This window comes from Microcebus murinus, chromosome 11 (assembly GCF_040939455.1).
Source record: "Microcebus murinus isolate Inina chromosome 11, M.murinus_Inina_mat1.0, whole genome shotgun sequence".
Lineage (NCBI taxonomy): Eukaryota > Metazoa > Chordata > Mammalia > Primates > Cheirogaleidae > Microcebus > Microcebus murinus.
The window spans coordinates 52,549,407-52,575,409 of NC_134114.1; the positions used below are offsets into that span (position 1 = coordinate 52,549,407).

At 38.3% G+C, this 26,003-nt stretch overlaps 1 protein-coding gene across 2 annotated transcripts in view; it reads left to right on the forward strand.

Moving 5' to 3' along the window:
- Positions 1–26,003, forward strand: part of ARHGEF28 (Rho guanine nucleotide exchange factor 28) — a 289,794-nt gene that overhangs the window by 34,519 nt on the left and 229,272 nt on the right. For both annotated transcript variants that reach the window (XM_012783522.3, XM_012783544.3), the window contains exon 2: positions 19,472–19,515. In XM_012783522.3, the coding sequence (XP_012638976.2) occupies positions 19,483–19,515 (33 nt within the window). In that variant the 5' untranslated portion in view covers positions 19,472–19,482. The remainder of the gene's footprint in view (positions 1–19,471; positions 19,516–26,003) is intronic.

Sequence of the window (26,003 nt, forward strand, 5' to 3'; positions counted from 1 at the left end):
TTAGTCACATGCAGGCTCCACTTCTAATTCTAGTTCTCTTGCAGTTTCTACCACATCTGCAATTGCTTCCTCCACTGTAGTTTTGAACCCCTCAAAGTTATCCATGATAGTTGTAATCACCTTTTTCTAAATTCCTGTTAATGTTGATAGTTTGACCTCCTCCCATGAATCATGAATATTCTCTATGGCATCTAGAATTGTCAATTCTTTCCAGAATGTCTTCAATTTACTTTGCCCAGATACACCAGAGGAATCACTATGGCAGGTATAGCTTTATGAAATGTATTTCTTAAATGATGAGATTTGAATGTTGAAATTACTCTTTGATCCATAGGCTGAAGAATGGATGTTGTGTTAGCAGACATGAAAACAGCATTAATTTCCTTGAATGTCTCCATCAGGGCTTTTGGGTGACCAGGTGCATTGTCAAGGAACAGTAATATTTTGAAAGGAATCTTTTTTTTCTGAGCAATTGGGTCTTAATATTGGGCTTAAAATATTCAGTAAACCATCCTGTAACACATGTGCTGTCATCCAGGCTTTGTTGTTCCATTTGTAGAGCACAGGCAGGGCAGATTTAGCATAATTCTTAAGGGTCTTAGGATTTTTGGAATAGTAAATGAACTTCAACTTAAAGTCACCAGCTGCATTAGCCACTAACAAGAAAGTCAGTCTGTCCTTTGAAGCTCTGAAACCAGGCATTGACCCCTTCTCTTTATCTATGAAATTCCTACATGTCATCTTCCAATATAAGCCTATTTTGTTTACATTGAAAATCTGTCATTTTAGTGTAGTCCCCTTCATCAATGATCTTAGCTAGATCTTCTGGATAACTTACTGCAGCTTCTCCATCAGCATTGGTGATTCACTTTGCACTTTTATGTTATGGAGATGGCTTTCTTCTTTAACTCTCAAGAACCAACCCCGGCTAACTGCAGACTCTTCTTCTGCAGCTTCCTCACCTCTTTCAGCCTTCCTAGAATTGAAGAAGAGTTAGAGCTTTACTGTGAATTCGGCTATGGCTTAAGGGAATGTTGTAGCTGGTTTGGTCTTCCATCCAGACCAGTAAAACTTTCTCCATATTAGCAATAAGGATGTTTCAGTTTCTTACCATTTGCATATTCACTGGAGTATCACTTTTAATTTCCTTTAAGAACTTTTCCGTTGTGATCCCAACTTGGCTAACTGGGCAAGAGGCCTAGCTTTTGGCCAGTCTCAGCTTTCAACATGCTTTCCTCAATAAGTTTAATCATTTCTAACTTTTGATTTAAAGTGAGAAATGTGGGCTCTTTTTTATTTAAACACTTAGAGGCCATTGTAGGGTTATTGATTGGTCTAATCTCAATATTATTGTGTCTTATGGAGGCACAAGGAGAGATGGGAACAGCCAGTAGGTAGTGCAGTCAGATAAGTTTGCCATCTTCTGTGGGTGCAATTTGTGGTGCCCCAAAACAATTATAATAGTAATATCAAAGGTCATTGGTTATAGATTATCATAACATGAATAATAATAATGAAAAAGTTTGGAATACTGTGAGAATTTTGAAAATACGACACAAACATGAAGTCAGCACATGCTGTTGAGAAAATGGCACTGATAGACTTGCTTGATGCAGGATTGCCACAAACCTTCAATTTGTAAAAAGAAAAAATGCAATATCTGTTAAGCTCAGTAAAGGAAAAAGCAGTAATGTGAAACACAGTAGAAGGATAGCTGTGGTCCCTTATCTGGTTCCCCTGACTTTGGTTTCTCTCCCCTTCCAATCCATCCTTCATCTGCCGTCACTGGGATTCCTTTAAAACACAACTTGCATCACATCCCTCCCCCACTTAAAAGACCACTCACTGGCTTGCAGTTCACATTACTTAGTTAGACATATCATTGAGGTGCAGGAAAAGTTTCAAACCTTCTCTCCTACTGCTGCTGTTTTAGTGTATTTTGTGCTGCTGTAACAGAATACCACAGCCTGGGTAATTTATAAAGAAAATAAATTTATTTGGCTCACAGGTCTGGAGGCTAGGAAGTCCAAGATTGAGGGGCTGCATCTGGTGAGGGCCCTTGGGCTGCTGCACCATCCTATGGTGGAAGGTCAAAGTGAAAGAATAAGCGCACATAAGAGAGCAAGAGGGGGCCGAACTTGCTTTCATCACAAACCTGCTCTTGTCATAATGAACACATTCCCACGACAATGCCATTAATCTATTCATGAGGGCAGAGCCCTCTTAAAGGTTTCATCGCTCAACACTTTTGCATTGGGGATTAAGTTTTCAACACAAGCTTTATGGAGGACACATTCAAACCATAGCATTCTGCCTCTGGTCTCCCCAATTCCTGTCCTATTCCAATGCAAAATACATCCATTCTATCCCAGTAGCCTCAAAAGTCTTAACTTGTTTCAGCATCAACTCAAAAGTTCAAAGTCCAGAGTCTCATCTAAATTAGATAGGGGTGAGACTCAAGGTATATTCATCCTGAGGCTAATTCCCTCTAGCTGTGAGCCTGTGAAATCAAAACAAGTTATATATTTCCAAGTTACAATGGTGGGAAAGGCATAGGATAGATATTCCTATTCTAAAAGGGAGATATAGGCAAGAAAAGAGGGGTAACTGCTTCTGAGTAAGTCCAAAACCTAACAACAAAAAAATAATATTAAGTCCTAAAGTAGGAGAATAATCTCCTTTGACTCCATGTGGGCTACATTAGGATGGGAGTTGGGGCTCTAAGGCCTCAAGCAGCTCCATCCCTGTGGCTTTGCTGTGTCCAGCCCACCCAGCAGCTCTCAAAGGTTGGAGTCTCGTCCCTGCAGCTTTCCCAGGCTGGAGTTGGACTTTGGTGGCCTTATAGTTCTGGGGCCTCAGGGACTGTCCCACTCCCCTGGCTTCACTAGGCATTACTCCAGTGGGGACACTCTGGTGGCTCCCATCCTGTGACAGTGTTTGTCTTGGCCCCTAGACTGTCTGTGATGCCCTTTAAAATCTAGGTGGAAGCTGCCATGGCTGCACAACTCTTGCATTAAGTGTTCCTGCAGAATTAATACCATGTGGATGCCATCAAGATTTGCTGTTTGCACCTTCTGAAGTCCCACAGGTGAGCCCCTTGAGCCACTCCTGGGGTAACCAAGCAGTGATTGAGGATGGCCCTGCACAACATGCCCTGAGGTTCCAAGTGTGCCTGGGCCTGTCTTTTGACATATTTCCTTCCTCCAGGCCTTGGCACTGTGGGCCTGTGATGGGAGTGGGTGGCACCAATAATCTCCAAATTGCCTTCTGGGTCATTCTTCTATTGTCTTGAGTAATAGAACCTGACTTCCTTCTATACACATTAATCTCTTGAGCAAGCAGTGGATTGGCCACACCCTTAGTATTCTCTCCCAACAGGCTTTTTTATCTTTACATGATCAAGCTGAGAGTTTTCCAAACCTTTCTGTTGTACGTTCCTTTAAGTTATAAATTTCATCTTTAAATAATTTCTCTCTTCTATCCCTTTACTGTAAGCAGCTAAGAGAAGCCATGCAGCATCTTGAACACTTTGATGTTTAGATATTTCTTCTGCCTGATACCCTAGTTCATTGCTCTTAAATGCTACCTTCCACAGAGCCCTAGGACACGAACACAATTTTGCCAAGTTCTTTGCAACTTTATGACAAGGATGGCCTTTACTCTACTTTCCAATCCCTTGCTCCTCATTTCCATCTGAGACCTTGTCAGAATAGCCTTTACCATCCGTATTTCTACCAACATTCTGATCATGACCACTTGAGGGATCCCTAAGAAGATTTAGGCTCACTCTGTAGCTCTTGTCTTCTCTGAGCCCTCACCAGAATTGCCTTTAATGCTCCATTCAATCGAGGCTTTTTCTAGCCTGCCTTTCCAAATTCTTCCAGCCTCCATCTATTACCCAGTTTCAAAGCTGCTTCATTTTCAGGTATTTGCTATAGCAACAGCCCCACTTCTCAGAACCAATTTCCTTAGTCTGTTTTGTGCTGCTATAACAATACCAGCAGTTGGGTAATTTATAAAGAAAATGAATTTATTTGGCTCATGGTTCTAGAGGCTGAGAGGCCCAAGAATGAGGTGCTGCATCTGGTGAGGGCCCTTGTGCCACGTCATCCTATGGTGGAAAGTGGAAGGGCAAGAGAGCACCAGAGAACAAGAGGGGGATGAACTGGCCTTTATAACACACACACTCCAGCAATAATGACATTAATCCATTCGTGATGCAGAGCCTGCATGATCTAATCACCTCTTAAAGGTTTCACCTGTCAACACTGTTGTATTGAGGATTAAGTTTCTGGCACATGCTTCTTGGGGGACATATTGAAGTCACCATAGCAACCACAGCAACCACCTCCACACACCTTTCTTCATAGCCCTGGATGTTTGTAGCCCCAAGAACAGGCCCGCCCTTTTTGCTTCCGTGTAGTTGTGCCTATGAATACTTCCGCCTGAAATGTCCTCCCATTCTGTGATTTGGTTAAAATCTATCTACCTCAATGGTTCTCAACAGGGATTGCTACTGGCACTTGGGGTGGGACAGTTTTTTATGCAGAATTGATCTGGTATTATGGGCACAGTTGGCATCCATGGTTTCTGGGTGTTGGATGCCAGTAGTGCCCCTTCTCCCCCCCACTTTCCTCGTCTCCCCGTACCAACTCAGTCATTATGCTAACCACAAAAACTGCCCACCCTGATTTCCAAAGCCATTATGGTAGGAATACCCCTAGTTAAAAACCACTACATTCTTTAAAACTCAGCTTGGGTCTCATCTGCCTGGTACCTCAGCTGCTGGCTGATTTGTGTGTTTCTGCCTCTCTGCTCTCATCGAACCACACATATTTTGTATTGTCATTATCTTCTTCCCTCTCATTGGGCTGGCAGTTTCTCTAGGGCAGGATTCGTCTTTACGTCCCCAGTGACTCATGTATAGTCAGTACTCAGTAAATCTTTGTAGAATAAGTGAATGTTTATATTATTTATGTTATTGATATTTAATTGTTCATTCCTTTGGGTTGTAATTTACCTATTTCACTTCTGTATATCCTTTCTTTTTAACTAGGTTGAAAGGTACTGAAAGGGAGAAACATAGACCTGTTTTGCTTATTACAATACCTAGTACAAAGCATATAGGCTGTACTAAGTGAAGGTGCTGAACTAAACATTTAGAGCCAGTGATATTGCTAAAGCTAAATCTCAGTTCTTTTCATCTTGGCTTAAGGGTCACATTTCTAAATGCTAAAGCATTATACTAGGATTTTTTTGAGGTTTTACACTTTGGTCCGTTAGTTTTATAGTCTATATAACAAGGCCAATCCCAACAGGTTACACACTGTGTAATTCCATTTATATAACATTTTTGAAATGAAAAATTATAATAATGGAGGATAGATTAGTCGTTGCCAGGTATTAGAAACAGCACTGGGGAGAGGAAGGTAGGGAAGAGTTATGGGGAAGGATAAGTACTTTTCTGTTCCTACAAAGACTGTGTGGAGCCTGGGTGGGGATGGGCAGGAGGGAAGGTTGTCTCACACAGCCACAGCTTGCTGCTTGAAATACAGATAAAGGCCTGGGGGAGGTGGTTGCTGTCTCCCCTTAGTGGTTAGATTCATTAAGTTTTGAGGACCCCTCTCTGGCTAGAAACTCTTTGAAGCAGCAAGAGGATTTTCTATGTGCCTATGTTCCCCACAACACTCTCTCTCTGCCTCTGCTTTCTCTGCCTCTGCTTTCTTCTCTATTCTAATCTATTTAGCAGTCTTTGGGTCAGTGTCATGAAAATACAATTTTAGGTAAGTCATTGCCCCACTTTAAACCCTTCAGTGGCTTGTTGCTGCCTCTAGAAGGGGGTTTTCGACTAGAAGAATGTGATTTTTTTCTCTCGTATCTCAAAACCTTAAATTAAGCCACAAAAGAAAACCAGTCTTAAGATTTAGCAGTTACTTCATTTTTTCCCCATAAATTGTATTTCCTATCTTGTTCACTCACTTTATTTCCTAGGGTGGGTCTGAATTTCTTTTGATATTTTAAAAATTCAAATTCATTCTTAAAGGATAAAGTCTTCCTGCCATACAAATTAATCAAAACAACATGTCACAAGCTGTGAAAGAAATTCTAAAAATGTTTTAAGTAATAGCAACATCATTGGAAAATATAAAAGGAAAAAAAGAAAGGAAAAGAAAAACCACCTATGGTAGCTACCACAAAGGAGAGAAAACTAATTAGGATGCATAAATTTTAGCATGAATTTTAAAACTGAAATATTTATTAACATTCGTATGTCCACATATAGTGGATATACAGAGATACTTTGTAAACAATACAGAGATACTTTGTATACTCTGCCCAGTTTCCCCAATGGTAACATTTTATAAAACTATAGCCTTAATGTCACAACTAGTATAGACATTGATACATAGTATCCATCTTATTCAGGTTTCCCCAATTTTAATTATATTCTTATACATGTGTTTTTAAATTTCTATACCATTTTGTCATCTGTGTAGGTTCATGTATCTACAAGCACAGCCAAGATACTGAATAGTTCCAAAACCACAAAGATCCCTCGGTTGCCCTTCTGTAATCACAACCACCTTCCTCTCCCCAGTGTGGTTTCTAACACCTGGCAACCACTAATCTGTCCTCCATTCCTATAATTTTTCATTTCAAAAATGTTATATAAATGGAATTATACAGTCTGTAACCTGCTGGGATTGTCTTTTATCACTCAGCACAATTTCCTGAAGTTTCATCCAGGTTCTTATATGTATCGACAGTTTTTTCCTTTTTATTGATAATTAGTATACATACATTGCTGTGGTCTGTATGTTTCAGAGTTTAACCATTAACTTTTTGATGGACATTTGGGCTGATTCTAGTTTTTGGCTATTACAAATAAGACTGCTATGAACAATCGGGTACAGGTTTTTGTGGGGACATAAATTTTTATTTCTCCAGGGGGAAAAATGACATTTAGTACAATTGCTGATAGCAATTGCATGTTTACTTTTTAAGAAACTACCAAACTGCTTTCCAGGGTGGCTATATCATTTTGTATTCCCACCAGCAATGTACGAGTAATAGGTTTTCCATAACTTCTTCAGGATTTGCTGATTCTACTGTTTTTTATTTTAGCCATTTTGAATGGTATGTACTACTAATAGCTCATTGTGATTTTAATTAGCATTTCCCTAATGGCCAATAATGTTGAACATCTTTTGATATGTTTATTTGCCATCCATATATCCTCTTTAGTGAAATGTTTGTTCATGTCTTTTGTCCATTTGTCCATTTTCTAAGTGGATTGTCGGAGAGTTCTTTATATATTTTAGATACTAGTCCTTTGTTGGATATTTGGTTTGCAAATATTTTCTTCCAATCTGTCGCATGTCTTTTCATCCTTTTCATATGGACTTTCACTGAGCAAAAAATTTGATGTCTAGCATCAAATTTTTATTAGTTTTTTTCAGGTCTAATGAATGGGCCCTTGAGAATCTGATGAAAACTATAAACTCTTACCAGAAAAATATACATGCACACAAAATTTTGCATCTAATTTCATAGAGTTCATGGACTGTATAAAGTCAATTGATAGACCATGTTTTATGAACTCCAGTAATCCCACATAAGACTCCAGTGAGAGTTACCCTTCCCTTATCAAAGTAAAAAGTGGGAAACCTTGTAGCTTACAAAGTAAGAGCAAGCTTCTTAGCCAGGCTTTACGTAGGGCTTCAAGTGCTCTTTTTTCAGAAATATATTCCTTGACTTCTCTGGGAGACATTGCCAGATTGCTTCTTTAAGCTCTTGTAGGTTGAACAGCTACACCACACAAAAAAATTGTTCTTATACTGGACTCAGACTTTTAGGCATCAGCAAATGAGTGAACTTCTGGGCCTTGATATCTGTCAATTTCAGTTTTAGCCACATGACTCTCGTCTGTGTGATGTATTATTTTTCTTGCTCTAACTTTATAAAATGCATGGAAAGTAAGAAAATAAAAATGAGATGCTGACATATAAGCACGAGTGTGATAAATCCGATTCCATCATTAGCTGTGCCCAAGCAGAGAGTCGTCAGTCTCAGTTGGGCATTCATTGAACTTTATCATGTATTTCATTATGATGGGAAAAGAAAAGCAAAGCACATGTAGGAAAAGTGGGACTAGATGTTGTTGAACACTCTGGTTAAAGGGAAATGTAAAATTAGGAGTGTTATTGTTAGGTCTCTGACAGAGGACCCTCAGCCTCTATAAATCTGCACACTTTCATCACAGATGTAGTATGTGTGTTTTAAGGATAGATTATATACAAAGGTAGGAGACCAATGACATTTGCTCCCTTTGGCTCACAAACCTGTTGCTTCAACTTATCAAACTCCTTTGTGTTTCCTAAAAAATAACACGTGTCCATGTCTGTGTTCATGCTGACCCCTCATTCCATTTGGAGAACTCTTTTATCTCTTCATGCTTGCCATCCACTATCATGTTTTGCCAGTCCAGTGGTCTTCCTACTTGTATCCTCTAGCTTCTCATTCATGTAGATGTTAGCATGCCAACCAGACAATGAGCTCATCAATGAGAGGGGCAACATTCTATGTATTTTAATATCCCTTCCAAGACAGCCTGAATGGTGCTTTGCACATAGTAAATGACAATAAATTGACTTTTGGACATGAAAGAGGGACTTTGGAGATCTGTTGCTAATGAGGCAATTGATGCCTTGGTAGGTTGTATCTTGCCCAAGATGCTTGAGCTTTGCATTGACAAGGAACAATACACTAACAGATGAAGAGCATAAGGAAGATTGTAGAGGGGATGTTCAATAGATTTAGAAAAATCTTTCTAAGGGCTTAATCACTCTGTGTGCAAATATATCCTGTGAAGTACAAGTGAGTGTGACAGGCTTGGCGGAACATTTTGTTAGCAGCTAGCTCATGCTCCTTTTTGTACTTTATAAACATCCTCTAATTTAGGCTGCACCATTTCAGACTGACTGGCTCTCCTCTTTCCTCCCCACCCCCACAACCCCCATTAGTTTGTATTAATGAGATCCTATTGAATAGTGATGGCGGTGTTTTCTTTCTAATCTTCAGATATCTCTCTACTGAGTTTAGCAAATAAATCAACTCTCTCTCTTAAAGCTGCTTAGACCTGCACAACAACTCTAGTTTGAAACAGGTCTGTAGATACCATTGTGTATTCCGTAATAGGTTTATTTCTAAAATGCTCTCTTCTTACCCATTTCCATCGTGCTGGCATTGAAGGATTTTACTTAGGCTCGGCCTTACCTCCCAGTTGTTTGCTGTTCCTTCCTTCTTCTCCAGTTACTATAATAGTTATGAAACACAGTTATAATTCTGCATTCCTACTTTAGTTTGAGGAGCTGTGGATAAACATTTCCTTCTAAACACAGAAGGTTTCAAACTGAGGTGGCAATAGAATTGCCTTAATAGTTGCTACTCTGCCCTTTGAATTTTCAAACTGTAGGGGTACCATTCAGCTCTATAAAATCAAATAAATTTCTATGGAGCCTTACAGTGTTATATTTATTTGGTACAATGTGCTTCAGAATTCCTGGTCCCTATAGATTCCTCTGGGCCGTCTGGTTGAAGCTGAGCAGGGTAGGCCCATTTCAGGACCCCATTACTGCTGAATCATTTTGATCAGTCTAATATTGAGTGATTCTGGGTGATTTTATTTGAAAAAGAAATTCAGATGCCTTAAAAAACCCTTTGTATATGCTTAACACGTTATCATCATCATCATCATCGCAGCTAGCATTTCATGAGTGCTTTTGATAGGCATTAAGTGTTTTCTCTTTTTACTCTGTCAAATCTATTAATCCTCACAATAATCTTATGAGGTAGGTACTATGACTAGTTTTCCTTGACAGATGAGAAACTGGCCCAGAGAGGTGAAATAGTGGACTTAAAGTCATGCAGTTAGAACACGGCACAGCTGATATTCAATGTAGCCGGTTCCCAAACCCGTGCTCCTAACCATGAGGCCTTTACTGCCTTTTAGCTAAGCAAATCACTGTCTTTCAGACAATACATATATTACAAAAGGACATTGTGCGAGGCTACAGAGAACATGGGGCAGGAGTTAGACAGGCTGCATTTACATCCTGCTCGGCCACTTCAAGTTGCTCAACCTCATTAAGTGGCACAACTTCGCTGAGCTTTTCTTTACTCACATGTCAAATGGGCACAGGAGCATGGGAGGTCCTCTTACCTGAGGACAGTGGGCGTGATATTATGAAATATATACAGTATTTAGTCTTCTTCCAGTTTCCAGGCATATAATTCCTAAAAATCCTTGGAATCTCTCAAGTGATGTCTACTGGTATGCTAAGGAGGTGACTGGTAGCTTGGGATCTCTAGATGGCTTTAGGATGGGGGCTGGTCTCAGAAAAGACCAAGGCAAAATTTGAGGATTGGGACTTTCAGTCCCCACCCTTGACCTCCAGGGAGGGGAGAAGGACTGAAAGTTGAATTGATCACTAATAGCTAATGATGTTATCAACCACACCTATGTAATGAGGCTTCCACTAAAAACCCAAAAAGACTGGGTTGTAGAGCTTCCAAATAGCTGAACTCATGGAAGTTCCTGCAGGTTGGCACACTCCATGAGGACATGGCAGCTCCACACCCCTTCCCACATACCTCACTCTGTTCATCTCTTCATCTATACCCTTTATAATATCCTGTAATAAACCAGTAAATGTGTTTCCTTGAGTTCTATGAGCCACACTAGCAAACTAATTGAACTCAACTAAGAGGGAATGGGAACTCCTACTTAGAGCCAGTTGGTCAGGGCACAGGTAAAACAACCCTGGACTTTCAATTGGCATCAGAATTGGAGGAAAGTTTCATGGGACTGAACCCTCAACCTGTGGAGATAGTGTGGGAATCTAACTGGGATGGAACATACCCAGTTTGTGTCCACGGCAGAACTGATTGCTTGGTTCATGTGGGGTGGAGGGAACCCCACATGTCTGGTGTCAGAAGTGTTGTGAGAGTATAGTAGGAGAAACTGTTTTTTTCTACCCAGTGGGTCTCGGGGAACATTCCTTAAAGTGAATCTCCTTAAAATGGGAACCAAAATTTCATAGAAAACAGTGGTAGAAAAAAGGTTTGCCTGGGGTTCTGTTTTTTGAAAATGAAACTAAAAAGTATGAAAATAAACATATACATATATTTATTTACTTATTTGAGACAGAGTCTCACTCTGTTGTTCGGGCTAGAGTGCCATGGCATCAGTCTAGCTCACAGCAACCTCAAACTCCTGGGCTCAAGCAATCCTCCTGCCTCAGCCTCCTGAGTAGCTGGGACTACAGGCATGTGCCACCATGCCCAGCTAATTTTTTCTATATATATTAGTTGGCCAATTAATTTCTTTCTATTTTTAGTAGAGACGGGGTCTCGCTCTTGCTCAGGCTGGTCTCGAACTCCTGACCTTGAGTGATCTGCCCACCTTGGCTTCCCAGAGTGCTAGGATTATAGGCATGAGCCACCACGCCTGGCCAAAATAAACAGATTTATAAAGTTTACATTTTGTTTCCTTGGCTAAAAGGAAGCATAGGATCACAGTTAGGAACACAGGCTCTGGAGCAGAATGTGTTTTGATACCAGCTCTGCCCTCACTATGTAATCTTATGCAAATTATAATGTTCAATTTTGTGCTAATTCTAAGAATGAACAAAAAGTGAATCATGTCTCTGTGTATGTGTATGATTAATTGGGGGGAACATGGATTTTTTCTGACAAAGTTGATTGCACATATAACATCTATGCTGTCACATTTGATTTTCAGAACATGATTATGAGGGTCATTTTTATTAGAAATACCCAAGATCATCTTTCATTTTCTGATGGTTGGGTGCTCTTATTCCCTTAATATTGAAATATTATCTTTGAAGCCACTGTCCTGTCATGATTTTTCTCTTTTCCACTTGTGAATAGGTCTCTGCCACATTCCCATTGACCAACAGCATCATATATAATTTCAGTATTTCTCCAATGATACTTTTCTTAACTATATGAAAATTTTTATGCTTTTAAAGAAAATTTCTAATTTTTATTTTAAATTGAATTGTATTTTATTTACAACATTTGGTAACCACACCAAGATCAAAGCAAACAAACTATCTATGAAAAAAGTCACTGGTTGGCTAGTGGTTAAGAAAAAACAAATCTGTTTCTCTATAAAGATGGGCTGGCTTTAGCATAGATGCTAGTGTTAAATGGAGTAGAGGGAAGAGGCAGAGAATGAATAGGGATGGAATTGCTGGTTTGGGTTCAATTTTATAAGTGGTCAGTTACTTTTTTGAATATTTTTATGTTTAGATAGCTTTTGCTTCTTGGTGTAACCTTGTAATGGCAGGGACTTGGAAACAAATATGCAAGTAACACGTACTTCCTATATATTCCTCTCAAGGCTGCTGTGAGGATCATGTTAGTAGAATATATAGTAAAGTGCCTGACATGCTATTAATTGGTTTTGTAAAAGGGATATAACCATGTCCAGAGACAAAATTAAGATCATAAGTTTTATGTTCATTCTGTCTTAGAGTACTTTATTTAGATACAGAAACATGAGAGATCCAGAATTTCATAAAGTCAACTGATTTTTTTTCTATCTAAGTTGAGTGGTATATTTACTTTCCTCTTTAATTAAAACCAATTTTTTTTGCCTGTTTAAGTGGTCAAATACTTTTCTCTAGAGTTAACTAGCAATTAAAAATATTAGGATGTTATGTATTCCTCATAAGTCTAAAATATTATATCTTCTGTATCTTGATGTTCTGTCAATAATATTGTGGCTGTGTTCTAAATCGTTCCCTAGTGTCTGCCAGTAAGACTTTGGAAATACTTTGGCTTGTCTTTCCCAAGAAACATTTTTGGAAAATGTAGTACAATTTTTTTTCAGAAGTACTTGAATGTGAAAAATTTAGAAATTGCACATGGAGAACTCAAGCTTCAGGAAATAGAAGGAAGTATAGAGCATGGCATTTATATAACGAAAACCTATACCACATGAAGAACTTAATCAGTTGGAACTTGCCTAGCAAACACAAACTTGTTTTATTATGATACTTGATGTAAAAGGAGGCACAGCATGATTTAGCCGTGTGGTTCAGCAAGTGAGCACAGAACTTTACTACTCTTTACTGTGCAAGAGGAATCCTTGATAGTTTTGAGAAAATCCAAATGAGAATATAAAATTTCAAAATATATTCCACTTTGAAGTTTGATGGTTTTATCAAGTGTATATTTGCCCCCAATTCTTCTCTTTACAATTCATCTAGGAAATTCTGATAGGAATTTTAGGCAGGGACTGAAGTTGAAATCCCTGGGAACTTCAGTTTTAGTTTATTTTTTTCAAGTAATGAAAAGTGGTTTCTCTGAAAAACAAAATAAAATAATTACTGCTCAAAATGGGTTTTAAATTTCTGTACTGAAAATGGCAAAAGGTAGAGTAGGCAGAAATAATGAAATATGAGTTATTAAATACAATATGAAACATAAATACATGTTTTCTAGCCATTGATGTTTCACCTTTTCACTGAGATCATGGTATAATCCAAATTTGAGTCAGGTCTTTGATGCAGTTGGCCTCATATTGACTGAAAAGTGAAAAGCGTGGAGGAACTGTCTCCTCCATGAAGCTGTGTGATGTTGGATTTTGCATATAGTACAGCTCCCATGCACCTCCTCAGTATAAATACAGAACTATGTAGGCCCCTGTGAGATCACCACACTCAACAGGTTGTGCCTAATTCTACTAAGCCTGGAGAAAAACTACTGGATAAGTACCTACAGCCTGACAAGTAGGGAAAAAGGCTTACTTTTTAGGAGCAGATCTTCATAGTGTTGTCATGTGCCTTTATTAAGTTTAAAAAAAGTTAGCATATATCTTATTTAATGTATTTATTTATAAATCATGCTACCGTAACAGTGTTTATAAAACATACTACTGTAACACACACACAAATTTTAAAAGCTATAAAGATTAAACATAGTAAACATTTTCTATTAAAAGTCCTTTTCTCAGCAAAAATCATCAATATATAACATGTCGGTGAAGTAATATGATGCATATGTGCCATTATTTTTGAAAGCCCTGGTTTAATTCTTTTATTAGTACTTTGTAACACTCCAGTTTGAATGTCTGGCTCTAATTACTATTTACCTTGAAATTGATTTTAAAGTGTCCTAGCTGAAAAAGAGATCTCACTATGACACATAGATTATAATAGAAGAAGTGCATTGCTGGCTGCACTTATAAACCAGAGGTTTATGTTTCAGTCCTACAGACCCCTTAGGCAAAGATTTCTTGCTTAATTGTAGCTGTTATAGTAAATAAATCTTCATCTTTGCTGATTTCTATTAGGTCTTCTGCATAATAACCAGAAGTTGTTGCATTTTAAAAAATACAAAACCCATGAAATATTCCCTTTGAAAGATTTAAAAAATAAGTTAGAGAACTCTTTTTCCAAAAATTTTTAGAATACTGATGTGAGAGCTTTTCATAGGTGGTAAACTTTAAATTTTCATTACAAAATCATAAAACAATGAAAATGTACAAATACTCTTTCAAAATGTTCTTACTGTGGCATGTATTATCAATTAATAACCTGTTTCTTTTGAAATGGATTTTCTTTTTCACTTATTAAAATATCACCCCTTTCTTGAAGGAACAGGCTAATTATTTGAAAAATATATATATTTATTACTTAAAAACCTATAAACAACCATTTTTCATCTCAGAAAACCCAGCAAATTTGTAATACTTTTATTTTTGTAAGAGAAAATTATATAGTATATGTTTGGGTTTGACAACTTTTTAAAGCACTTTGCTACAATATAATACTTCAATGTGGCAAAGATTTTCATATTTACTTCCTATCTCATTACAGAAATTGTAAAGGATTTGACCATATTGAAGTTCTTATGTCTAAAATTAACCAGGTTGATGGATTAATGTCCTATAGAACTCTGTGTGCCTTTGCTTTCAAGTTCTTTCTTGCAGTAACTTGCCCACGAATGGCAAAGTGAATAAATCTCTTGTGTGGTGCTTTTTAAAATTCTTATTGGAGCAAATGCCTTATCAGTGATTGCACTTGAACAGTTCACCTATGGGATTTTTTTTTTTTTTTTTTTTTGAGACAGAGTCTCGCTTTGTTGCCCAGGCTAGAGTGAGTGCCGTGGCGTCAGCCTAGCTCACAGCAACCTCAAACTCCTGGGCTCGAGTGATCCTTCTGCCTCAGCCTCCCGGGTAGCTGGGACTACAGGCATGCGCCACCATGCCCGGCTAATTTTTTATATATATATCAGTTGGCCAATTAATTTCTTTCTATTTTTATAGTAGAGACGGGGTCTCGCTCTTGCTCAGGCTGGTTTTGAACTCCTGACCTTGAGCAATCCGCCCGCCTCGGCCTCCCAAGAGCTAGGATTACAGGCGTGAGCCACAGCGCCCGGCCAGGATTTTTTTTTTTAATTAAGGAAGTAATTTATTCTTTGGACTATGTCTCCATAGGCTCACCAAAAATGATGGTTTTTGTATTTTATTGTCAGACAAAAATCTAACAAACACAAAGCACCACAAGCTGATTGTGAAAAACATCTGTACTTTTATCTAGGTGTATAGCAAACTTCCTGCACAATTTAATTCATTCCAATAGACTTGTTTCTTAAAATATTCACTAGCTTTCAACAGCTTTACTCATAGAGGAATGCATTTTAGTTTGTTGCTTTATTTCTCTGTATTATTTCAGCTATTTTTTGTTTTACTACTGCATTTAATATAGTAATACTTAATTATTTTGCTATTTAGTGGAAATCTTGAAAGAGTCTTCTAATTTTATCATCAGTTAAGGAAATTTTGCAAGAGACTAGAATTGTGTATGGCATGACTATAAACATAGATGACAAACTGCTAATATTCTGAGGTCATGGCATATACTAGTGGATAGAAATTCATATTTTAAATATCTTCTTGATAATTTAGAATTTTGAGAGTATCAACTTGGTTTTCTTGGTCATTATTTTCATTTCATAGTGTGACCTGTTAACAATTCATATTAGGAATGGGAGTCTTGATTCTGTCATATTCTTGTTGTTAGTATCATCTTTAATCTGAAGTTTCTTTCCCAGACTTTAAGCCATTGGTCCAGTTTGTAAAGTTAGTTTAATTAAATATTGATGATGATAATCTCTGAGTCTACTTAAGTGGGCCCAGATAAACTGCAACAGGGCATCATAATATTTTGAAAACTAGGGCTGAGAATGGCCTGGTTGTCAAACCTCCACCTTGTAGGACCCTTGGTCATCACCCAAGATAACTCAAGGAATGTAACTTGTGACCTACGAGGGTGCTACTGCCAGTATGTGGGGCGCGGTGTCAACGCCATTTACAAGTTGGCGCCTGTTTCCGGCTTTGCCTAGAGCAGCTAACAAGTTCAGCGCACGCGCAATTGTCGGTTGCCCTGTGGTGCGAGAATGCAAACAAAGGGTCCTGCTATGGACTAATGCTTTGGTGGCTCGACAGCTGAGCGGCCTATCCCAGCTTAGGGGTTGTGCTTCTGGGGTTTATAGCAGCCTGTGCGCTGCCGGGCTGGGTCTTCCGCATCATGTAAGTCTAAAGGGAACCCCATTAAAGCACTGTCAGAAGAACTCCGGTTGCCGCGTCTTCCTTGCTGGCGAGGCGGGCGCGACACCAGTATGTGCATGAAGTATTAGTAAAACCTAATTTAAATCACTATGAAAACATAAAAATAGAACTTTTCATATTCTCTTTCTTGACAAGTACATCCTTGGGGATTACTGTACTAAATGTCACAATTCAGGTTGCTATATGCCTGTCTTCTTAACAGATGTCCCCAAAGTACTGCAGTGGGGCTGTGGCCTGGGAACCAGAGCCTGGCTGGGCCTGAGGAGTAGGTCCCCAGCCTCAGGTGTGCATGGGGAGGGGCTAAAAGTGAGGGGGCCAGTGAGTCTCCTTGTCTGTCCCATTCAGAATTCTCAGGCAGCTGCTCTTCACTGTCTTCCCATCTTTAGCTTTCATTGGTTCACCTGGGGGCTCTTTGAGGGCTGGACCACTTTCTGGTCATCTTTGTATAATGCCTGGCTCATAGTTGGTGTACAATGAATGACACTGGGCCTTTTTTTTTTTTTTTTAATTGAGACAGGATCTTACTCTGTTATTTGGGCTAGAATACAGTGTCATCATCATAGCTCACTGTAACCTCCAACTCCTGGGCTCAAGTGATCCTCCTGCCTCAGCTTCCCAAGTAGCTGGGACTATAGGTGCACACCACCATGCCTAGATAACTTTTACAATTTTTTTGTAGATACAGGATCTCACTCTTGCTCAGGATGGTCTCAAACTCCTGACCTCAAGCAATCCTCGTGCCTTGGCCTCCCAAAGTGCTAGAATTACAGGCATAACCCGCCATGCCTGGCTATTTTTCATTTTTAATTGTGGAAAGATATACATAAAATTTACCATTTTAACCATTTTAAAGTGTGTAGATCAGTCATGTTAAGTCCATTCACCTTGTTGTGAAACCATCACCACCATCTATCTCCAGGACACTTTCATCTTGCAGAACTGAAACTCTGTATCCAATAAACAGTAAGTCCTCCCCTCCCCTCTGCCCCACCCTGGCAGCCACCATTCTACTTTCTTTTTTTTTTTTTTTATTTCAGCATATTATGGGGGTATAAATGTTAAGGTTACGTATATTGTCCATGCCCCCCCTCCCCCCTCGAGTCAGAGCTTCCAGCGTGACCATCCCCCAAACGTTGCACAGCTCACTCTTTATGTTTGTATATACCCATCCCCTCCACCATTCTACTTTCTGCTTCTGTGAGTTTGACTACTCTAGGTTCCTCATATAACTGGAATCATACAATATTTGTCCTTTCCATCTGGCTTATTTCACTTAGGATAATATTGTCAAGGCTCATCCATGTTGCAGCATGTGTCAGAATTTTATTTTATTTTTTTTATTTCGGCATATTATGGGGGTACAGATTTTAAGGTTTCAATAAATGCCCATTTGCCCCCCTCCCCCCAAAAGTCTGAGTCTCCATCATGACCATCCCCCAGATGGTGCACATCTCACTCATTATGTATGTATATACCCGCCCCCCTTATTTTTAAGGATGAATAATATTCCACTGCATATACATATTTGTACAGTGGAATATTGTTTATTTATGCATCCATCTGTCTATGGATATTTCTGAGTGCTGTTTTTAAAGGGGCAGGCACCCGCAGAGGCAGATCCAGGTGTGTGCAACTGGCAGAGAGATCGGTTAGCTTGACAGTGGACTGCATCCCCCCACCGTGATTATGTGGCTGCAATCTCTGGCCCTCTGTGCGAGAGAGGCCACGGAACTATCTTGCCACTGTGCTCTTCTGCCTCATCTGGCCAAAAGCAGATTCTGGCTTTTGAATAGCGTACAAGCCAAGCAATTAAGGTGAAACTTTCAATATGCTTATGTTGGCCTTCTTGGATTTCTGAATTATTCCTATTCTGGGAGTGGTAAGTGGGATAATGTCAGGGATAATAGGTTTTCCATGTGTGTGAACTAATGTGAAAGGATAAAGGTGGAGGGGATTTTTTTTCAAATTCATATTTTTATTTTGCCTCATATAGATACTATATGTACTATAATTGATTTTCTATGTTTTTTTATTGTGGTAATATATGTATATATATAGGGTTTATTTGAACCATTTTCTAAGCGTCGAAATCGGTGGTATTAAATACATTCATACTGTTGTGCAACCATCACCACCTTCAGAACTTTATCTTCTCAAACTGAAACTCTGTACCGATTAAGTACTAACTCCACATTCCCTTCAATCTCCAGCTTCCATTCTGCTTTCTCTATGAACTTGACTATCTGGGTATCTCATATAAGTAGAATCATATAGCTTTGTGTCCTTTTGTGACTGGCATATTTCACTTAGCATAGTGTCTTTACGGCTCATCTGTGCTGTGGCATGTGCCATTTTATTCCTTTTCAAGGCTGAATAATATACCATTTCATGTATATACCACATTTTGATTATCTTCTTCATTCATCAATGAACATTTGGGTTGTTTCCACCTCTTGGCTATTGTGAATAATGCTGCTATGAACTCGGGTTTACAGACATCTGTTTGAGTACCTGGTTTTAATTCTTTTGGGTATAAACCTGGAAGTAGAATTGCTGAGTCATATGGTAATTCTATGTTTAATTTTTTGAGGGTTTGTCACACTGTTTTTCTGGGGGAGGGTATTTTATGCAGATAGCATCTCATTTGTTTTGTCATTTTGTCTCTGCAGTTTTCCTGTCTAATTAGAGATTACTCCTTGACCTCTGTCTCGGCAGTGCTGATAACGTCAGGGTGGGATGCAGAGCTCTGCTGGTGTGTTACTCGGGGCCTCCTGCAGTAACTGCTCTTGTTTATTATTTTCATTGCAGATGCGGAAGCCATGGAGTTGAGCTGCAGCGAAGTACCTCTTTATGTAAGTTGCTAAGTGTTGGGCTTCAGGTCCAAGTGGCCCTTTCTTACCTCAGAACCATGTGACTGGAGTGGGAAGAAATGTTTTGCTTGCTATTGGGTTAAGGCTTTTTAAGGACAACAAACTGAGCATAACTGTCTAGTTCAAGTATTTGCGTGGAGCCTTTTAAAACTGGTTGGCTCCTATTTTCAAAGTCTGGGTTTTAATTATGTTTCCTTCAGTAATTTTTTTAACTGTTTAATTTCTGGACTCAGAAACACTCAGTTCACTGATATGAGTTATTTCTGAACATATTATTTTATGATAATATCCTGATAATAGCGAAGAATTTTTCTGTGTGTGTTTTTTGGGGGAAGGTTTGGTGATAATTGTTTTGGCCGAAAGTATGAAATGGGACTTCAAAGGGGAAAGTTCTGGAACATATATAGAGGTGGGGAGAGATGGGGGCACAGAAATGCCCAAAGAGATTCTTAGTCAGATAGGCCTTCTGGGTTGAGGGAGGATTCTGTTTCTCAGTTCCTGGTTATAACTACACACATAAAATGGCAGCTGGCTTCGTCTTTCTTCCTGCCTTCTGATTTCAGGTAAAACTTCCTTCCTTAGGAAGGAACTGTGTTGGTGGGAGGTAGGCCTTGCTAGGTGGGCATGGATAAGTGAGGGAACTGCGGTTTGGAATGGAAATATCAAGGAACTGGAACAAATTTAATCAGAATCCTCAATGGATGAAAATGCATTCATCTACTTCCCACACTTCACTGCCCAGCTAGAGTGCCTCCTCTCCCCCTCTCCTCCCTCCCACACAGTACACATACTACTCTATTCTCTGGAGGAAGACAAAATCATAAAATAAATGGGTTTCAGAATAATAAAAAAGCTGCCTCTTGGGTTACTCAATGGTCTATGGCGTTCTCTCTAGGTTGTGATTTGCAGGCTATAAAATGTGTCTGTAGACAGTTGGGCTCAGCCCAGCCATAATTAAAGATAAAAAAAGACTGGTCCAAGGCTAAATTGTAAAGTACTCCCAAGTCTTACTGTTCTTTTTTCGTGCCTTCCTCCTCCTTAGCTGTACTCCTTCCACCCTATTCCCCTTCCTCCAAACAGACAAATCTACCAACTCAATCATGATAGAAAACCGTATAGTTGACAACATCCTAGTTGTAGCTGTTTTGAACACAGACTTACAAGATATGACTAGATTAGGGGAAGAGCCAACATACACCACCTATGGAGAGAGGAGATTTAAATGAACCAAATAAAAGCAAAAAACATTTTTCTAATTATTAAAAAATATATTGATTAGAGTAAAATGGAAAGTACAGAAAAGTGTTAAGAAAAATAAGTCACAATTATAACCTCAAAGAAAATGTTGTTATGTTAAGATATTAATATTTTATCAATTGTAAGGTATATTTTAGCATCTCTGAAATTGAGATGCTCTTATGTTCATTGTGCCTCTTGGCAGATGTCATTACCTATACATGTGTGACTTTGTTCACAATGGTTCATGTTGTTTTCATATAAGTTTACTTGTATGCCTCCATAGTACTTCATAAATTAATTGCTTTCAAAATTATTTCACTGTGATTTGGCATTAAAAGGCCAAGTTACTGTATACAAAGAAAGTCATGAAAACAGCAACATGATACATGAAAAAAATCTATGTACAGGCAAAGCATGGTGGCTCATTCCTGTAATTCCTAGCACTTTGGAAGGTTGAGGTAGAGGATCCTTTGAGGCCAGGAGTTCAAGACCAGCCTGAGCAATATAGTAAGACGCTATCTCTACAAAAAAACTTAAAAAAAAAATAGCTGAGTGTGGTAGTCCATGCATATAGTCCCAACTACGTGAGAGGGTGAGGTGGGAAGATCCCTTGACCCCAGGAGTTTAAGGAGGCAGAGAGCTATGATCATGCCACTGTACTCCAGCTTGAAGGATAGAGTGAGACCTTATCTTAAAAAAAATTTCTATATAAATAAATTTAGAAGAAGTCTTTTGATAAGAATAAAGTAAAATTCTAGGTAAATAAATATTACAACATAATTACATCATAATTGGCATTTGTTTCTTTTTTAGTGGAATACAAAGTGACTATTATAAATGATGGTATCTTAGATTAGACAAAATACATGAGATATATTTAATGTAACTGACTCTTACTATATATGGGTTGTGTCCTGTGTTTTTCACTTAACATTTTTTGTTGATATTATTGCAAACTGACTTATGCCAATCTGGCCATTTGGCCTCTCCAGCAAGGGGTCAGTATGCATATATAATAATGAAAATAAGTCTTAAGCCAAATTCTACCAAATGAGTGATACGAATACAGAACAAAAACTGTACTGCGACTTGTTTCTACATCTTGTGGAAGGGCCTACTCTGTCTGCCCTTCTATCTTTAGAGGTTTGGTAAATATGTACTTCTAGTTTCTCCCAGTTTACTGTATTTTGGTTTATAAACCCTAAATATTTTTTCTTATTCATATATGTGTTACATTTTATATGCTTATCCTAAAAATTAGAAATATGCAAATAAAAAATGGAAACTATCATGAATTAACAAACACTGTTGACATTTTAATATATATACTTCCAGAGGTTTATCTGTGTCTGTGTTAAATTCTGTCACGGGTTGTTTGGTGTTTATTTAGACGATACTGTGTTTTCTCATTTGACTGATTGTGATGTATTAGATCTCTTTGGTGCTTTTATGTGTGTACTTCTTAGTTGTTATAACTGGTTCTTTTGGAAAAATAAACAATTCTGGCAAGTGTATAAGTAAGATATCCTCCCTCCAATTGGAAGTTGTGAATAGTTCATAACATGTTGGGATGCTATATTAAAATTATAAAATAAAACTGTGCATATTTGTATGCTACTGTCCTAGGAAAAGTCCCATTACAACAGGCTTTTAAAAATATATAAATTAAGAAGCTTTATCTCAAGGAGAATTAGGTTACATAAATGAAGCAATAATGAGGAAGGAAAAAATTAACTGAAATTATTCCCCAACTTCTATCCACCTTCTCAAAAAAAAAAAAAAAATGGGTACCTGCTTCAAAGGGATCTTCTAAGTTGATTGTTTAGTCCTTTGATTTTAACCTGTTTTGACTGAATTCTTGTAACCTTCTCATAGTTAAAATGAATCTCTGTCTCTATTTTTTTGGTCACCGGAGAGAGAAAATGCTTCCTAAAGATGATATAGAAAATCTATGGATGTAAATCTTTGTTTATTCCCCATGCGTTTTATTTGGATTCATGAAGAAAACTTTCAATTTTATTTTTAAAGACTTCTTCTTTTGTGTCTTCCACTATTGTTTTGCCCTTCTAGAAGAACTAATATTCAAGGGTTGGACTATTTTGCCTTTTTTGTCAGGGGGTTGAATTTTGGAAACATGTTTTTGTTTTTGCTACATTTTTTGTAGTGTCAGGTGTTTTTTTTCCTGCTTGCCAGCATGGTTTTAGATTCTATTACTTTTATTTTCTATTCAGCATTTTCAAATCTTGGCCTTCTTGTGCTCACATAATTTTATAAAGGTAATCCTCTATATTTGATTGTGAGCACAAAGCAAGAATTTAATTTTTTTTTCTGTACCTCCCAGCAGTGTGCCTCAGAAGGAGCTACAGTCTTGCTTATCTTTAGGAAGAAGACTCTATCTTCATCTTGGGGAAGTAGGGATATTCCTGAACTCAGCCACAGACCCAGTCTAATTTTTAAAATAAACCATGGCAGTCCACTGAGTTGCTACTGCATGGAAAAAGAAACAGTGCTCTATAATAAGATCAGAGAAGAAGCAGGAGTTGGCAAGGCTAGCAAACAACAGCTTTATAATATCGATTTGCAGAACTTAGGGATGTGAGCATTGCAAATCCAATTTTCAGCTCTGAGCAGCTTCCTGCATTTGTGCTTGAGGGAACACTGAAGGAACAGCTCTGAGCTGTTTGTGCCCAGTAGAAAATATAGCAGAGGCGTACAAGTCTGGCATGAGGTCTAGGCTTCATTTTTGGATTGAATGGTAAAATGGTATTAAGAGATATTTTAAGCTAGCAAAGAATTGTAGTGGTGAAGCTAATGAGAAGTGTAAAAGCCTGGAAAAGTGTAAGTTAGAATCAGTGTAACCAACCTAAGATGTTTATTTTTTGGCTTGAAACTCCTTAATTGATACCACTCTGGAGTAAGTCCTGACCTGAAAGTCATAAAGTTATTTTTATTTTGTTTGTTTTCTGCTCATTGCTTTTAGTCTTATTTTTATTATTTTCTAGTTTCTACATAAAAAGAGATAGGAAGCAATACAAGCACAGCATAAGAGGAGAGATTGTGCTTACTGGGTATTTAACTGAATTTCGAGAGAGTAAGAGATTTTGCATTCAAAAGCCAACTGTGTGTTTTTGTTGATGAATGTTTTTTGATTACTTTTTATATTGTTTTTTTCCTAAATTTTAGTGAATCAAAGAGGGTTATGAAACAAATTCGTGTTCCACTTACTGATATATTTATCCAAGAACTTCCTTTTTTACATTATGTTTTTATTTTTACATATACGGTGTAATTAATGTTAGTCTTTCTAAAATATCAGTCTAGCACTATGACTAAAACAGAAAAACTTTTCCTTGAGAAATTGTTGGTTCCAAAGTTTTTTCCCTTGTTTCTCAATAAAAACAGCTTTATTTTAAGTGATTCTTTAAATAACACTCATTATAAAGAATATAATAATAAATAAAATTATAAAGAAGAAAGTGAAGATCATTTGAAATTCTACTTCTGAGAGAAATTCACTAGTATTTTGATGACTATCCTTTTAGGAATTTGTTTTTGCAAATGTACACACACACATACACACACACACACACACACACACACACACACACACACACACAATGTTCCATAAATGTAACCCCCATTTTATACTCTTCTTTCCTAGACTCCGAGGTATCTCTTTGAGTTACCCACTTTGCCTTCTGCAGTGGTTCTCAGAAACATCAGCATCCCTGGAAACTTGCTAGAAACGCAAATTCTCAGACCTTCTGAATCAGACACTCTGTGGGTGGGGCCCAGCAATCTGTGTTTTAGCAAAACCTTCAAGTGATTCTGATATGTGTTAAAGTTTGAGAACCACTGACTTAGTGCAAACATTTCTATGCTTTTCTTTATTCTATGCTTTTATATATAAAAGCTTTAATAGAACACTGTTTAAAAGGCTGGATCATATTATGTGGACTTTTGTATCTTTTCCAACTCAGCAGTGAGTGCTTTGTCGAAACTCCTCCAAGTCTTCAGGCATAGCTCTAATTCATTCTTTTTAATGAATGGGTGTGGATCAAGCCCTTCCCAGTTGAAGGGCATTTATTTTGTTTTAGTTCTTGATAATCATGAACAATTATTCACCAGCCATCCTTGTCCATATGTCCTTATATGTTGATACTTTCCTTTCTATGGGATAGATTCCTAGGGGTGAAATTGCTGGATGAAGGGTGTTCACATTTAAAATTTTAATGGATCGCTTTGCAAATGAGATGTATGTAACAGTTCACGTTTTATTCAGCAACTTTCAGAAATATTTAATTTCTAGTTATTTAGCTTTAATAACTGATAATTATGAAATTAGAGATTATGTTCTCATTTTCATTGTGCAAAGAAATGTAGTGTGTTAAATTTTGTATGTTGATTAAGTTTATAAAAGTTTAAAAAATTCACTTTCCTGTTTTAATCTTCCTTTTTAGCCATGGTGCTTCACTTTGCCATTTCTCAAACTCTGGCTAATATGAGCATCCAATCCGTGGAGATTTTTATAACAACTGCAGAGGGTGCATATGTGAGCCTGTGCATGTGGGCTCTTGCTCGCTTCCACCCTTCTGACATACTGCGCAGATGTGTCAATCGTAGCAACTGACTAAGAATAATCATTTCTTTCTCTGGAGGCTGCAAATTGTGTAACTGGGTAGTGAAGTTTTTGCTTCTGTAGCTCGTTGCCAGCTGGATCTAATCTGCTTCCCTAGTCCCATAGTATTTTATGTTTATGTTATTCTTTTATTCTGAGTCACAGTGTCCTGCTGTGTTTGGTCCCAAGTGTGTTGGCTGCTGCTGGGCTCACTGTGTGTGAGTTGAAGGTGTAATGTGAGGTGTAGAGACCTGACCCATGCTTTAGGTAGCTGAGCTAAGCTCTCTTCCCTTCAGCCTTTTTGAATTTCTGGGTCTTGGTATGTCAGCCTTGAATACTTGTTGGAGCAAACTCCTCTCGGATCCACATGGGGAGACCTGGAGGACAGGTCACAAGTTGTCTGGGTGGGCTCTTTGAATCCCAGAGCTGCTTCCTAGTCCAGGGAAGCAGCTTCCTATTGAGGCATTAAGCGGCTTGGTGGCTTTGTTCTGTGCTCACCTGGCAGCCGCCTCCTTCCGGATTCCCACAGATTCCCTCTGGCTTCTGGTTCCTGTTGAAGGAAATCCTGTCCTCTAGACACTGCCCTTCTTCCTTGGTGGCTCTGCAGCCCCCC